The following is a 16,597-nucleotide window of genomic DNA, read 5'->3' on the forward strand; positions in this document are numbered from 1 at the left end:
CCGTCCCCCCCGGGATTTCCGCCCCTGACTGTCATCCAACCTCGTTTACTTTCATTCAGACGTCTGTCTGTGGCAGAACGATCACACTGATTACTTAAGAAGACCTGGACTCCACTCCGTAGTGATTCTGTGGTTATCTAAAAATATGTTGTGGCCATTTCCAGACTGCAATACATCAAATCTTTAGAATTTGTAGGTATATTCTTTTGTATGTTTTTTGATCTAATGCATATTCCATATTTTGCAACATTTACCGCAGACAGACTTGATATTGGAGGTTGACAAAATTGCTCCTCAGGAAAATGATTGATTTCATTGAAGCGTATGTTATTTCACCCTCTCAGACTGTCACATACGTGGGGTTTCTTTTTCACCAAATGGTGAAACAAAGCACATTCCGAAGTGGAAGAGATACTGTATATGGACTATTTCCTCTCGATCTGAACTGCCAGTGTTAGCCTACTGTTCTATAACAGCCAGGTGTTGCGTAAAGGTGGTGACCTCAATGCATGGATTGCCAATTAGCTTATAAGGGGAAAAATGCATTACATGATTATTTGATTAGTTTACATGCTAAAAAGCATAACATGTAATTGCGGCAGAGGCTTTTTTTAAGTGTGTTCACCACACATTTTCTGAATGACTAATTATTTCATTTTCCACATAATGCCTGTGGACAGCTTGCCATGGGCACTTGATTAACCACTCATTAGGTTTCCCAAACTGTTAGAGGGCACAATCCCTTTGAAAGCTACTCACACGCGCGTGAGTGCGTGCGCGCGAGCGAACATAAACATACACACACACACACACACACACACACACTCTGCCATGTGCCAAAATTTGCAAGGAGGTAAATAATTGATGGATGGCATTATAAACCTTTTATACCAAACTAAGTCTTTCTGCAAATTCAATCAGTCATCTGGCGTTGGGTATGCATGGTGAGAGAGCCAAGAGTAAACAATCATCTAATCAGAGCCATGTGTGTCCCCCCTCCCCCTCACACACACCACATCACACAGCCCCTCTAGAAACATCTCCGAGTGGCCATGCACGGCTAATACTAGCACTCTACTGGATGGGCCTCCCTGTGCTGCTAAGGCTAGTTACTATCGAAATGCTCTGGACCCTTGCTGAAATGAGGAGAGTTGGAAGTGTCAACTAAGTGCATTCTGGCACTGGGGGGGAGGGGGGGGGGTGTACACCAGTACTGTCATCTTGTAAAACAATTAGTTCTAAACAAGTATCTTAGACAGCAGGGGGAAAATATGATGAGGACCAGACTCAAACCCAGATCAGTGGGATTTATTTGAGATACTATTCAAGCAGGTAGAGTTTCATACGTTTTCAGAAGATGAGCAGGGACTCCGCTGTCCTGACATTATGGGGAAGCTTGTTCCACCATTGGGAGCTTTGACTGGGCTGAGCGGGAGCTGCCCTCCGGTAGGGGTGGGAGGGCCAAGAGATCACACACACACACACACAAACACCACTTTTCACCCTTTAACGAGAAACAGCAGCTCAGGACAAACTCAGATCTCTTAGGTAGAGGAAATTAGTGGCTGAGGTCACTTTTAAATGGTGCTAATCTTCTAGAGGGCGCTGAAGTCCTTTTGAACCACAACCAGACTTGTCTTACACTCTCCATGTCACCCAGCGTCAGGCCACTAACATATACTGTACTGTTGGTTATCTGGTCCTGCCCTTTGGGGCCCCATGTCATGATTAATTACTACAGTTAACTTATAGAGGATTAGCTATTATGCCAATATTAAACTATTCCGACTGTGATATATATATTCATCACCAATAGATTACATTTCCTTCATCCCATAAAACATGTCTTACTGTAAATGCTGAATGAATACCAAACAGACCCCAAAAAGCAATAAGAATCATAAAGTAAGATATTGGACATTGTTTATTTTACCCTGTAAACAGCTGCAAGTAAACTTGCATGCAAGAAGTATTTTTTATGAATAAAATATTTTGGTTTTCATAAGTAGCGATGGTATGAAGTCATGAGAAAACATGGCAAATGAAAGGTTATTTGGGACTGCATGAAAAACAAAATGCATTTTGTTGAATATTTACTTGCCTGGTTTAAATTAATGATCATCGTAAATATTTACATACATTGCATAAAAATCACTACAACAATGTGAAATATAAATACATGACACATTGAATGGCTCAATGACAAAACAATGAGGGAACAAAGATGAAGTTCTATTGTTGCGATTAATAAAGTAGGCCTCGTGTCATGCTACCAGCCATCACACTGTAAACTAGAGTCAAGGCTACCGTAGGCCTGAACAACTACACCTCGCACAGCTGACATGTTCATCAAACTAACACTTCATACAGTCTTGCAATAACAACTGAAATAGTCTTATGTTTTATCAGGCTGATTTGATACCTTTGACGTGTTTTCACTTTACTAACCTGGATTAACCTTGTCACAGTTCTTATTCCCCAGAAGGTACACAAACCCTGTTACAAGATCCATATCCACACAGGCTGCTGGATAATCAAACACCTTCTGTTTTCATATTTGATACTCAGGTTCTTTAGTCATAGCAACACTATATTAGTACAGCATTCATGTAAACCAGTCTTAAGCAGGTATAGTAGAAGGAGGAAAGGGTTTTGGTACCCTGCTTCACTGTTCTTTTGTGCAAAATGATTCGATCACAGAACATGGAGTATTTTGGCACATCTAAGAAAATCAGACTTTCTCAGAGAATAAGATGAATTACTAGTATAGGCTAGTACTGGCAGTGTTATTGACTGATAAAAGTTGATGAGATGACGATGTGCGCGCTTATACGGCCTCTTCCTCTCCCTTTGGTGAGCTTAGCTGAGCAGGAATAGGAGTACACAACTCCTGGGTCTCAGAGCACCTGCGCTGATGCTTTGCATGCTGGGAGCTCTCCTCATCAGTGGTTGTGGGAGGGGGAGGAGAGACGGGAGGGGTCACAGGACTGATGACCTCAGACTTGACCTTTGGAAACATTCGTTCAGGGTAGAGGAACTTCAGCTGCTCCTCAAAGAACCTCTCCAGGTTTCTCCCTGCAGTGGCAACCTCAGTGTCAGCCTGGCATGGGAGGAAAGAGATGACAGATGTATGTGGTTGTTTAACCTACCTTAGTTGAATGCACTGACTGTAGCTAATTCTGGATAAGAGCATCCACTAAAACTAACATGTAAATGACAGAAACATTGTAAAAACAGTCCATCCACACACATTAACTTCGGGTAGGGGGCAGCATTCGGAATTTTGGATGAAAAGCATGCCCAAATTAAACTGCCTGCAACTCAGGCCCAGAAGCTGGGATATGCATATAATTGGTAGATTTGGATAGAAATTTTCCAAAGTTTCCAACACTGTTAAAATAATGTCTGTGAGTATAACAGAACTGATATAGCAGGCGAAAACCGGAGGAAAATCCATCCAGGAAGTACTATTATTTTGAAAGGCTGTTTTTCCATTGAAAGCCTATCCACCATACAAAGACTTAGGACCCAGTTCACGATCTCTATGGCTTCTTCTACATGTGGCCAGTCTTTAGGCATAGTTCCAGGCTTTTACTCTGAAAAATGAGGGACACAGCACTTTCAATGAGTGGACAGTGGAAATTTCCAGACATGAAGCCAGCGAGTGATCGGGAGCGCGCCTTTCTTGTTTCTCCTTTTCTATTGATGAAGCTTTTGTCTGGTTGAAATATTATTGATTATTTATAACAAAAACAACCTGAGGATTGATTTTAAACATAGTTTGACATGTTTCTACGAACTTTCATTGTACTTTTTTTACTTTTCGTCTGGGTGTTGAGAGCGCGCTTTGTGCCTTTGGATTACTGAACTAAACGCACCTACAAAACTGAGGTTTTTGGACAAAAAGAGGGACATTATCGAACAAAACAAACATTTATTGTGTAACATGGAGTCCTGGGAGTGCCACCAGATGAAGATCATCAAATGTTAGTGATTCATTTAATCGCTATTTCTGACTTTTGTGAGTCCTCTCATTGGCTGTGAAATGTCTGTATGGTTTCTTGTGGCTAGGCGCTGTCCTAACATAATCACATAGTGTGCTTTCGCCGTAAAGCCTTTTTGAAATCGGACACTGTGGTTGGATTAACAAGAAGTTTATCATTAAAATGGTATATAATACTTGCAGGTTTGAGGAATTTTAATTTTGGATTTCTGTTGTTTGAATTTGGCGCCCTGCAATTTCACTGGCTGTTGTCGAGGTGGGACGCTAGCGTCCCAATGATACCAAAGAGGTTTTAACAGCTTAATTAACACATCTGTGTAAACTAAGATAAAAGGACTCTTCTCGAAAACGTTAGTACTGTCTAGTCTACCTCATTGAATGCTGCACAGTTCCTGAAGATGAGTCGGATGTCTGATACAAACTCAGAAGGTGTCTGGTAGCAGGGGCTCTGCCTGGATTCCAGCTTGCTCTTCACAATGGACAGAACCATCGGCGTCTTTGGGCTCTCCTGGTTCTCTGGCATTATCTACAGCAAAAGACAGAGGCTATCACAATATACAAAACAACAAAAAGTGTTTCTCTCAATGTCCCTCATCATGGCTATACAGTGGATGATAAACCAAGGAGACATTTCAATCCATGTCCCACCTAGCTACCTTTGCCACCGCTGCTGAAAAAAATCCTAGGTGAAACACTGTTCAGTATGTGACTTAAAACTAGGATGTTTTTTCCCTGTGTGTGGTTAGTCAAGGTGGGGCCAAAGCCTGTGTTGTCAGTGTGCTGCTGTGGAATTTATGTAAATCAAAGCTCATCTGCATTTCATGCAGTGCAGAGAAATTATTAGCAACAAAAGAGTGATCAAATTAAGATCCTCATCTGTACCTATTAAATTCTCTTCATCTCCACATGGATGTAAAGGTAAGAAGATCATTTTTGCAATTGGGCATTAGTGTCTCCACTCACCAAGGAGGATCTAGCCTGGGATTGGGCATTAGTCTCTCCCCTCACCAAGGGAGATCTAGCCTGGGATTGGGCATTAGTCTCTCCACTCACCAAGGGAGATCTAGCCTGGGATTGGGCATTAGTCTCTCCCCTCACCAAGGGAGGCTTGCCTGGGATTGGGGATTAGTCTCTCCACTCACCAAGGGAGATCTAGCCTGGGATTGGGCATTAGTCTCTCCACTCACCAAGGGAGATCTAGCCTGGGATTGGGCATTAGTCTCTCCACTCACCAAGGGAGATCTAGCCTCCTGGAAGTCAGCACTGAGCTCACTGCAGTACATCTTCAGCAACAGTCTCTCACATTTCTACAGAGAGAGAGAAATACAACACACCTTTACATTATATCAACCCCAGAGCTGATGTATTGTAATAAGATAAAAGTAACACCTTATACAAAGATAAACACCTCAGGTAGGCCTGAGAAATTATTGTCTCTTTCAAGTACAGTACAGCACAATACTGACCCGTTTGTCCACAGGGCAGAATCCTCCCTCAGAGTCTGGTTCCTCCTTCACTGTTCTGGGCTCTAATCTGCTGATGTCACAGTCATACACCACCTCAGGCACTGACAGGTCACGGCAGAATGAGCAGAACCACTCCCCACTGAAAGAAAAACAACAGCAGGCCAATATAAACTTTAGTTTAATAACAACATTATAGCATCAATTTTCAGATAACCGATCCATTTCATTTAATCCCATTTTAGGGCAGTGCATTAGATACAGTAGGCAATCTCACCCAGTGAGGGCTGATGTGAGTGCAGGCTTTTGCTCCAACCAAGCAGAAACACACCTGATTCTAATAATCATAGTATTTACAATCATGTGTGTTTCTGCATGGATGGAGAAAAAGCCTGCACAGACTCAGGCCCACCAAGGGTAAGATTGCCCACCTCTCTCCTAGGGCCTATAGTACCTGGGTAATCTGAAGAGGGTGGGGATGTGGCAGGAGAGGTGGAAGACTTTGGGACACTTGTCACAACACAGCAGCAGCTCTCCTCCATTCTGACACACAGCACACCAATCCTCATTAGGGTCCTCTTCTGGAGCTGGGCCCTGACTGCCTAGCTGCTGCTCTGCCCCCAGAGAGTGGCTCTGCTGTGGGGCTTGACTCAGGTCCCCTGAAGGCCCTGGAGGCTGTGGTGGGGTCTGGGCCTTTTCCTCTGTGCTCTGACGAGATATCTGGACTTGTTGTTCCCCTCCATCTTGCCGACAGGTTTGGGCCTGGACCCCCGTGCTACTGTCTGGGAGGTTGGCTCTCAGGTTACCCTGTACCTGAAACACACACAAACACACTTACTTAACAGAACACTCAAAAACAGAACAGTGACCTCTCAGGGACCACCCAACAGCAATCCTGGTATTGAACACTATTACAACATCACAGTATATCATTACTGTGCTGTTACCATCTATAAATACCGTGGCTCAAAGACAAATAAATCACCCATACCATTTCAAGTAACATGCAATACGATGTACATGTAATCATTATCATAACATTGTAATGATCAGTTATGAACATTTGTCTATTTCCAGTCCATCCGTCCTCTTACACAGCTGATGTCGTCCTCTGGCTCGTCTTTGATGATGATGATGGGTCCAGGCGATGACCTTCGTCTCCTCTTGGCAGCTGATCCCCCAGCTCCATACGCCTTCTGCTGCGTCTCCAGAGGTTTCCAGGAAACAGTCCTTCAATCAGCCAATCAGAAGGAAGGTGAGAGAAAGAGAAATATAAAGATTTTTTTTATTTATCAAAATGTCATGCCTGTATAGAATTCCCGAAGAATGTGAAATCATTATCTTACCCTGGTTTCTCTTCACAGGATATAGCAGTTAGTCCTGCATGATGGTGTCCTTGTGCTAAAGGAAGATAAATTGTATTCCTCATACATATTATACAGGGATGGAAATTAATCTAGCCTGCTTGACCGTGGCTAGTACTTTTCAGACCGGGCTAGTAGAAAATGTGCCAAACTAGCCTGCTGACTAGTGAGTTTTTTATTTTCAAATATGCCATAGAACAGATGTTGAACCCGGGCTAGTAAACATTGACGTCTACTAGCCTGGCTGGACAGTGTCCAAAATCCTGAAGTTCCATTCCTGGTCATATATTCAAGAAGCATTGTATTTGTTTTCTTATATTTTGTTGTGTAGTATTAGTAGTGTAGTACACAACACCAATACATACCAGTTCTGTATGGGAGGGAAGCTGGTAGGGTCTGAGGGAAGTTGGGTCTTATTATCTGGACAGGGCCTCCAGGGTGCTTGTTGTGATATGCAGACTCCATCTAAAAAGTTTCACAACATCAATTAAGCTGCTAACAATCTGATTCTTAACAACATAATGCTACAGATTGATATGTGGATGTGAAATGGAGCTACAGTTGTGCTAAAATATACTGCCACCCTTGCACGATTCACTATTTCTTCTCAAATAAGTTGAAATTTAGAAAATGTTTAGTGTTCTTCACATGTATATTTTGGATTTTCACCTGCACAGAGTCCCCCCCAAAAAAGTATCTAAACTGACATTTAGATTTTTCAATTCAAAGTTTGAAAAAAATTGCCTGGACTAAATTATTCAGAATTCAAATGAATAGGTTGGAGGCAGGTGATTGTCCTTTACTGTGGAATTTATATCACCTGTGGTAAGTGGCAGGTGCCTACAGGGTAGAAATAGCCATTCAACTCCGTTTTGAATAGAGAAAACAGAACATTCTCCTCCATTACACTCCTTTGTGAAGTGCAAGGGTGCCAGTATATTTGAGCGCAGCTGTATGTACCTGTTGCTGTCGCAAGTGAGGAGAACTGAGGCTGCCGTTGCTAGGCAGTGGTGCATTGTGGGAGAAGTGAGGCATTGGGTTGAATACGTCCATGTGTTTGAGTGCATAGCTGCTGGGGCTGCTCACCAGGCCTCTCAGTGATTGGACAGCCTGTAAGTGAGAGAGACAGACAGTTGGAGACAGAGTCAGACAGAGCTATGCCATCAACAATCAATGTCATATCTATTCTTATGAGTCAATGGTGGTGACAGACAGATGAAATGGTGTGTCGTCAGTCTGTAATTGGTTATGTCTGGGATAGTAGCCTGTGATTGGTTATGTCTAGGATAGGAGCCCCTTGGCTTTCACAACACAGAGCAGAACAGAAGACAGAACACAAACAAGCCACTTGTAAATGTTCCAGAATGCTTTACTTAAGCACTTTGTTTTGAAACAGCCTTCTTTGTTTGGTCTAGATCCAAGCCTGCAGGTGCAACAGTCAATGGTGAACAGTTTTTACTTTGGAGGAAAAAATGCATAGAAACTGGAATTTTGAGTTCCACAGACAATATGATAAGGGGTTATATAACTAAAGATGTTATACACCGTTTTGTCAGAAATGTACTCATGAAATAATGAGACTAGACATTGCCCTGACCAACCATTCCCTCCTGACACTGTATATAATTCAAAACAGTGATGACACATTATAAAGTCAAACTAAACACAAGGCCTAGCGTATTAATGATCCATAAAGTGGCTGTTGAAAAGAACAGTGCTTCCAGGCTCCACCTCAACAGCTTGTTCACATCAGCCATGACGCAACTCTTGTCTGAAATCTACAGGCCAGTGGATTGTCCTCTTGATCTGCCTGTATTTTAGAGCCTGTATAAAACAGCCTCAACCTCAGACTAAACACTGTAGACCAGACATATCTATCATCATCTCTGGAGGCTTTGGGCCTGTTCTGTATCACGCATGAGCAGCTGCACTGAGATTTAGCCCTTTTTTTATATACATGTTTTTATTTATATGGTACCTTATGACTCAAACTGATCTTGACAAGTCAAGACATAAATTGCCCAGGATGTGAAGGCTGTCTGCTCCATTTGGGAAGACGTCATCCACTGTCTGCACCTGTTAAGAATCCCTGTCAATCAAACTGACACACACACACACACACACACACACACACATGCAAGAGCGTGCACACTCTTTCCCACCTGGGGAGGATATCCAGGACTTGGCAGGGTGCTGGTGGGACTGAGATGGATTGCAGGGGGGGCAATGAACCTCCGGCCCTGCTGGGGCATAGGGGGGAGACTCTGGGAGGGAGAGCCACCCTGGAGGGGCCCTGGAGGTGGTCTCTGGAGCCGCATGCTCTGGTACCAGGCCCAGGGTGGGGTCTGGGGCTGCCAGTGAGGCTGTTGGGCTAGTTTCTCCACCTGCATCTGGAGCTGAGCCAGGGTGTTGTGGTTGTGGGGGGCCAGGCGGGGCTGGGAGAGGCCTGGGGGCAGGCTGTTGGGGGAGCCTGAGGGGCCCTGCCCAGGATGGGGGAGTTGATGAGGGATGCCCTGGAAGCCGCCCAGCTGGGGGCCTGGGACATTCTCCACCACTAATGAGCCTGAGGGAACAGAAAGAGAGACAGCTTCAGCATAACGGAAGAGGTAATACACTGACCTGGTAAAGATCTTTTATTTCAGAAACAAACTGCGCCATACCAAACACATCCAGCATAACTAAGATTATTACAATACTACTACCTCAATTAGTGCACACTGCAACTGCTCATTTAAAACCACTACAATAATAACTACTACTACTGCTCCTTGTCCAACAGATCATTTTCTCCCCCAACATAAAACACTCCAACTTAAATGTTTCAATTAAATAGAATTGTAAGATTTCAGTGTAGCCACTCATTGTGCTTTCTCTCTTACCCAGATCGACATTTGAAGCCCAGAAGCCAGACCGACACTGGAAACGCACAGTGCTCTGCGGTACAAACGAGGTATTGCATTTAGCCCGCAGGAGGTTTCCGATCTGAAACAGAATCTGCAGCAGAAGGGATGTTATTAATAATTTGGAGAAACTGAGAAAACACAAGGCATATGTTTTGCATTTCATCTATGCTTTACACCATGGGCTCCTGTCTGGCTTTAGGGATAGGGGATGCCTGGGAGTCAGCGGACTGAGGCTGAGGGAGAGTCTGGGAGGGAGGCCTTACCAAACGTTTGCAGTACAGGAGAGCTGTGCCGCCGTTCCTAGCTGTCGCCCATTTTGTGAAGTTGATCACGTGATCCAGGTGTCTGGACAGATAGCCAATATCCTCCTTCTGCTTCTTCAGACCGCTCTCATGATCCTTTGTCAGGCCCTTCGGGGGATAGGAAATAGATGGAGAAGTCAGAATCTGGGGAGAGGCTATAAGGACACTCCTGACCTCTAAAACGACTAACCAAAATCTAAAACTGACCCCTACTTTAACCAAATCCTAACCTTAACCTAATTTTAACCAATTCTGGAATTAAATATTGTTTTGCAGGTCAGGAGTATCCGTATAGCCTTCTCCCAGAATCTGTGGCATTTTAATACTGCCTTCAGGGTAAGCTCCTGTCATGACTTTAGGGCACACGACAGTCAAAACATTTGTAGGCCTTTGCCATTTCCTCCTGCTCTCTGCACTCATAATGAATACAAAGAAACCTGACAAATCCTAGAGTCGGAATAGCTATGGAAACGTGAGAATATACAGAATCATCCTATCCTAATGTTAGAGATGTGATTGTGATCATACTGTACCTCAAGTTGATTGACAAGAATCTTTCCCTTTCTGTTGATCTCTAGTATCAGACTACAGATCGACTTCTTGATTTCATTGTGAACTGATATGCGGTTCTCATCAACTTGAAGGAGTCTGAGAAACATGAAAGACAATAGACATGAACAAATTAATCTTACTAAACACAAAATGTATTTGGATGCACGATGGATGGACAGTGTTCACATTTCATTATACATTGTGTACATATCCAGTAAGCATAGATTCTCAGATGCTAAAGAAGATGCATTGTTTACCCATTGTTTATGGAGTTTGACACATCTTCAATTATCTTCTTTTTTTCCTGCAGTTGACGATTCATATCCTCCATGTAATGTTTGTGATTCTTATAGGCATCCTCCAGAAACTGGTAACTAAGTAACATACCATAGTTATTTAATTGTTACAAAATAATTGAAATCCACTCAAATATAGTACAGCTTTAGTCACTGTCAATCAATTAATTAATTCATATATAAATCAATATTTATTTAAATAGCACATTTCATTCAAATAAAATGTGTTTTTAGATATATCTTTTTTAAATCAATAGTGGCACATCAGTATTCCGTACTTGTGGTCCTTGTGCTTGAGTAGCTGACAGTCTCGACAGGTTGGTAGATCACAGGTTTCACAGAACAGCTTCAGGGGCTCCTGCTTGTGGACTTCACAGAACACTGGCCTATGAGTGGAAACACCCACAGACTCTGGAAAACCAATAGGAAAGCATTTAAAAGCCAGAAGTTAATCTTTCTGTAACCAATTCCAATCTGTCAGCTACAGTACAGGTATGCATTTTCTCTCAGGCTTTTTGTACTGTGTAGGAGGATGTGAACGTTATTCTCACTGAATCAACAAGAATATAATAATGTAAATAGAGCTTCTGCTTGTTGTACTGTAGGTATTTCCTTGACAATCGTTGCTGCCTCAGTCAGACTGGAAGCTGTACTGTACCTTGAGATACATCCCCCTTCTGTCTGATGGTGTGGTCTTTGGTGAACTTGACCCTCTGGTGCGCCTCCACGCAGGTGGCACACATGAACTCCACACAGTCCACACAAAAACCTGTAGTCTCTGTGTTATCCTCACAACTCATACACAGCTACGTACAGGGAAGAGAGTCCAGTCAGACATATACATCAACAGAGAGACAGGTATACAGACCAGTCAGACACATACAGTGGGGGAAAAAAGTATTTGATCCCCTGCTGATTTTGTACGTTTGTCCACTGACAAAGAAAGGATCAGTCTATAATTTTAATGGTAGGTTTATTTGAACAGTGATAGACAGAATAACAACAAAAATATCCAGAAAAACGCATGTCAGAAATGTTATAAATTGATTTGCATTTTAATGAGGAAAATAAGTATTTGACCCCCTCTCAATCAGAAAGATTTCTGGCTCCCAGGTGTCTTTTATACAGGTAACGAGCTGAGATTAACCGCAGCTTGTTACCTGTAAAAAAGAGACCTGTCCACAGAAGCAATCAATCAATCAGATTCTAAAACTCTCCACCATGGCCGAGACCAAAGAGCTCTCCAAGGATGTCAGGGACAAGATTGTAGACCTACACAAGGCTGGAATGGGCTACAAGACCATCGCCAAGCAGCTTGGTGAGAAGGTGACAACATTTGGTGCGATTATTCGCAAATGGAAGAAACACAAAAGAACTGTCAATATCCCTCAGCCTGGGGCTCCATGCAAGATCTCACCTCGTGGAGTTGCAATGATCATGAGAACGGTGAGGAATCAGCCCAGAACTACACGGGAGGATCTTGTCAATGATCTCAAGGCAGCTGGGACCATAGTCACCAAGAAAACAATTGGTAACACACAACGCCGTGAAGGACTGAAATCCTGCAGCGCCCGCAAGGGCAAGGTCCCCCTGCTCAAGAATACATATACATGCCCGTCTGAAGTTTGCCAATGAACATCTGAATGACTCAGAGGACAACTGGTGAAAGTGTTGTGGTCAGATGAGACCAAAATGGAGCTCTTTGACATCAACTCAACTCGCCGTGTTTGGAGGAGGAAGAATGCTGCCTATGACCCCAAGAACACCATCTCCACCGTCAAACATGGAGGTGGAAACATTATGCTTTGGGGGTGTTTTTCTGCTAAGGGGACAGGACAACTTCACCGCATCAAAGGGACGATGGACGGGGCCATGTACCGTCAAATCTTGGGGGAGAACCTCCTTCCCTCAGCCAGGGCATTGAAAATGGGTCGCGGATGGGTATTCCAACATGACAATGACCCAAAACACACGGCCAAGGCAACAAAGGAGTGGCTCAAGAAGAAGCACATTAAGGTCCTGGAGTGGCCTAGCCAGTCTCCAGACCTTAATCCCACAGAAAATCTGTGGAGGGAGCTGAAGGTTCGAGTTGCCAAACGTCAGCCTCGAAACCTTAATGACTTGGAGAAGATCTGCAAAGAGGAGTGGGACAAAATCCCTCCTGAGATGTGTGCAAACCTGGTGGCCAACTACAAGAAACGTCTGACCTCTGTGATTGCCAACAAGGGTTTTGCCACCAAGTACTAAGTCATGTTTTGCAGAGGGGTCAAATACTTATTTCCCTCATTAAAATGCAATTGACATGTGTTTTTCTGGATTTTTTTGTTGTTATTCTGTCTCTCACTGTTCAAATAAACCTACTATTAAAATTATAGACTGATCATTTCTTTGTAAGTGGGCAAACGTACAAAATTAGCAGGGGATCAAATACTTTTTTCCCCCCACTGTACATAGCTACTGACAGACAGGTAGAGGGACCAGTAAGTCTTATTACTTTCCACGAAAGTTAAGTCGAATGTGAACTTGAACTTATTGTGCCTCAGAACAGAGAATATCGGTTAGAAAGTAAACGTTAGAATTTAGAGCCTGAAATCTGCCAAAGACAAAACTCTGTGTCTGTGGTAGTTACATTGATGTTGGAGATAATGCCAAGCTTCAGCCTTACATCTGTATAATGCTCATTGGCTACTAAGCTGAAAAACACCCGGCATCTTGGTGAAATTGCTTGGTAAATAACTGACAGATCCAGGCGGCTGAACAAGCTTTGCTTGGGTTATCCATAGTCTCTTCTTACAGGGCAGCCATGAGTCAGGCAAGCAAGACTATGTCCAATAATACAAAATGGAATGTACAATCCAGCAGTAACCTACATTCACCAGTATTTCCACCCACCTGAACAGTCCTCTCCACAGTGCTGCTGGAAGCCTCCACTGAGTCCCTCACAAAGAAGTTCTCCATCACGTCCACCTCCATACACTCCTGTCTGCACACCGGACAGCGAATCACATTCACTGTAAATGGGAAGATGGGCAGACAAACACAGCATGCATACATATTGAATGAAGTTGCACACACCACTGTAATGGTTAAATATCTCCAAGAAAGCACAACATGAGATAAGACTCACTCCCTCCCTCAAACCCCACTCATCACATGTCTGAAATTGTAATCTGTGCATTAAATTCCTCTTGGTAGATGCAATGACTTCCAATACAGATTCATTGTTTTAAATACATCACAGACAAGTGCAAATCCCACGATAGCATCATGTCTTGCACAGACTGCAATTTTACACACCCGGATGCACCTCCCCATTTGGGATGCACTGTCTCGCGTATCTATAGTTTGTAAACATGAGCAGCTCACGTGGTTTCGTCGAGCTGTTAGTGTCTGGCATGGCCAAATTCCTGGAAGCCGACGGCAAACACTTCTTACAAAATGAGTGGAGACATGGCAGAAGTTTTGGTTCTCGACTGTGAAAGTTTAAATGACACACGGGACAAGTGTCCAGAAAATTCAAGGTGCCTGTCCGCTCGTTGCAGGCGTTCGTGTTCTCCTGAACTGGCATGCTCTCTGCTTCGTTCTCCACAATAATGACAGCATCATCGGACTCTGCACCTTCATCCATCGCTGCTTCACTTTTATTAAAACAACACAGATAAAGAAGAACCCCTGTCTATCTATGTCACCTGACAGAGAGCTATCCAAACATGCAGGTATTCCCAAAAATGTCCATTCAAAAGAATATAACTAGTCTAGACATCCTTCGTTCTCGTCGGTGTTGTGTTGCCTCCGGAACACTCCAATGTCTTCTTTGGTCAACATCCGCGTGCAGATGAGATCCTTTTCGTCAAATGCTTTCAGATATTCAGCAGCACTACGCATTTATAACTGAATTAAATCCCTCGTTTGCAAACACACAACAAATATATAAGCAATTTCTATGATTGTTTACAGGCTACAGTACTGCACAACAGCGCGTATGAATTAAATCAAATCCAGATGCTGCTTGAATATTTGTCCCAGACTGCTCCTCGGCGCGCAAGCTGCGGTATCTGAGATGGGTGGGGTCAGGTGCAGTAAAGCACTGTGATAGGAGGGAATTGTGTGCTCCTTTCAAGCGCGCGCTTGTTCCAATAAATTGAATTAAATTTAGGGACAGCTCCATCACAGAATTTCTAAACCATTGTCTCGCGTCTGATAGCGCAAGGGCCGTCTGCACTGATGACGTGTCGCGTTAGAATGACGCCATCTGACGGACGACAATGGAGACCGTTCATATGTGGGAGGGTTTTGTTTTTATATTGGTCATAGGAGAAGGCTCTGTACATGTATGATGTCCCTGGGACATTGCACAATATAATGTAAATACAAATGAAAATATAATAATATTGAGCGAATCACCCTTAACTGCAAAAGTTTATTCCATGCTGTAATTTTATTTAAAAGGTAGACTCAGCAATAAGACATAGATGCAGAAAGTAAACAGCATAGTGGGTCAATTTCTGCAACAACTAAGAGCGTGAGGCTCAACTTCTCCGCTGTTTTGGTGCGTGAAGGGAACCTGTGCACATGCGCAGATACTGTGTGAGAGCTAAGACTTGCATCTCGCTCAACTCAATATCCGCGGTTCTGCTTGTGGCAGTACCGTCATTTAGCCGAGTCTACCTTTAACAAGGCCTTCCGACACTGTACATCTGATTCAGTCTTTTACAATTATTACATGACACACTGTACGCTGTTACCAAATTCAAATCTTGATATCAACCTGGCCAGATTGTATGCTTTGCTTCAGTTTTGTCATTGAAGACTGCAATTGTCTTGTGAGGCTAGCTAGAGTGTCTTCAGAAAGTATTCATAACCCTTGATTTATTCCACATTTTGTTGTGTTACTGCCTGAATGCAAACATTTTTTTTATGTCTCACCCATCTACAAACAATACCCTATAATGACAAAATGAAAACATGTTTTAAAAAAAAATATCATTTGCATAAGTATTCCCACTCCTGAGTCAATACTTTGTAGAAGCACATTTGACGGTGGTTACAGCTGTGAGTCTTTTTGGGTAAGTCTCTAAAAGCTTTGCACACCTGGATTATACAATATTAGGCCATTATTCTTCATTGCTAGACAACCATTTTCAAGTATTGACATAGATTTTCAAGCCGATTTAAGTCAAAACTGTAACTAGGCCACTTAGGAACATTCAATGTCGTCTTGGTAAGCAACTCCAGTGTAGATTTGGCCATGGGTTTTAGGTTATTGTCCTGCTGAAAGGTGAATTTGTCTTCCAGTGTCTGTTGCCTGTGCTTATAGCTGTATTCCCTATTCATTGCCGATGACAAGCATACCCATAACATGATGCAGCCACCACCATGCTTGGAAATATGAAGAGCGGTACTCAGTGATGTGTTGTGTTGGATTTGCCCCAAACATAATGCTTTGTATTCAGGACAAAAAGTTCATTTCTTTGCTATATTTTTTTTTCAGTATTACTTAAGTGCCTTGTTGCAAACAGGATGCATGCTTTGGGATATTTTTATTCTGTACATGCTTCCTTCTTGTCACTCTGTCATTTAGTTTAGTATTGTGGAGTAACTACAATGTTGTTGATCCAGCCTCAGTTCTCATATCACCACTGTAACTATTTTAAAATCACCATTGGCCTCATGGTGAAATCCCTGAGTGGTTTCCTTCCTCTCCAGCAACTGAG

At 43.0% G+C, this 16,597-nt stretch overlaps 2 protein-coding genes across 3 annotated transcripts in view; one reads left to right on the forward strand and one right to left on the reverse strand.

Moving 5' to 3' along the window:
* Positions 1-1,906: 1,906 nt before the first annotated feature.
* Positions 1,907-15,179, reverse strand: LOC115192676 (transcription intermediary factor 1-alpha). 2 transcript variants are annotated; one of them, XM_029751434.1, is made up of 18 exons: positions 14,181-15,179; positions 13,776-13,894; positions 11,542-11,689; positions 11,162-11,294; positions 10,845-10,961; positions 10,569-10,683; positions 9,997-10,143; positions 9,710-9,824; positions 8,993-9,393; positions 7,791-7,940; positions 7,196-7,295; positions 6,813-6,867; positions 6,561-6,696; positions 5,921-6,279; positions 5,470-5,608; positions 5,236-5,310; positions 4,374-4,529; positions 1,907-3,100 (listed from the first exon to the last, which is right to left on the reverse strand). In XM_029751434.1, exons 1-18 carry the CDS (start codon positions 14,509-14,511, stop codon positions 2,828-2,830), a joined length of 3,069 nt encoding a protein of 1,022 aa, XP_029607294.1. In that variant the 5' UTR covers positions 14,512-15,179; the 3' UTR covers positions 1,907-2,827. The 2 variants fall into 2 exon arrangements, with proteins under 2 accessions (XP_029607294.1, XP_029607295.1); XM_029751435.1 differs by having other exon boundaries at positions 14,250-15,177.
* LOC115192679 (sodium- and chloride-dependent GABA transporter 2) overlaps positions 9,714-16,597 on the forward strand; it is a 74,288-nt gene continuing 67,404 nt past the window's right edge. The window contains exon 1 of the mRNA XM_029751441.1: positions 9,714-9,780. The gene's annotated coding sequence lies outside the window, so the exon portion shown is untranslated. The remainder of the gene's footprint in view (positions 9,781-16,597) is intronic.

The sequence above is a fragment of the Salmo trutta genome, chromosome 4, assembly GCF_901001165.1.
Source record: "Salmo trutta chromosome 4, fSalTru1.1, whole genome shotgun sequence".
NCBI lineage: Eukaryota > Metazoa > Chordata > Actinopteri > Salmoniformes > Salmonidae > Salmo > Salmo trutta.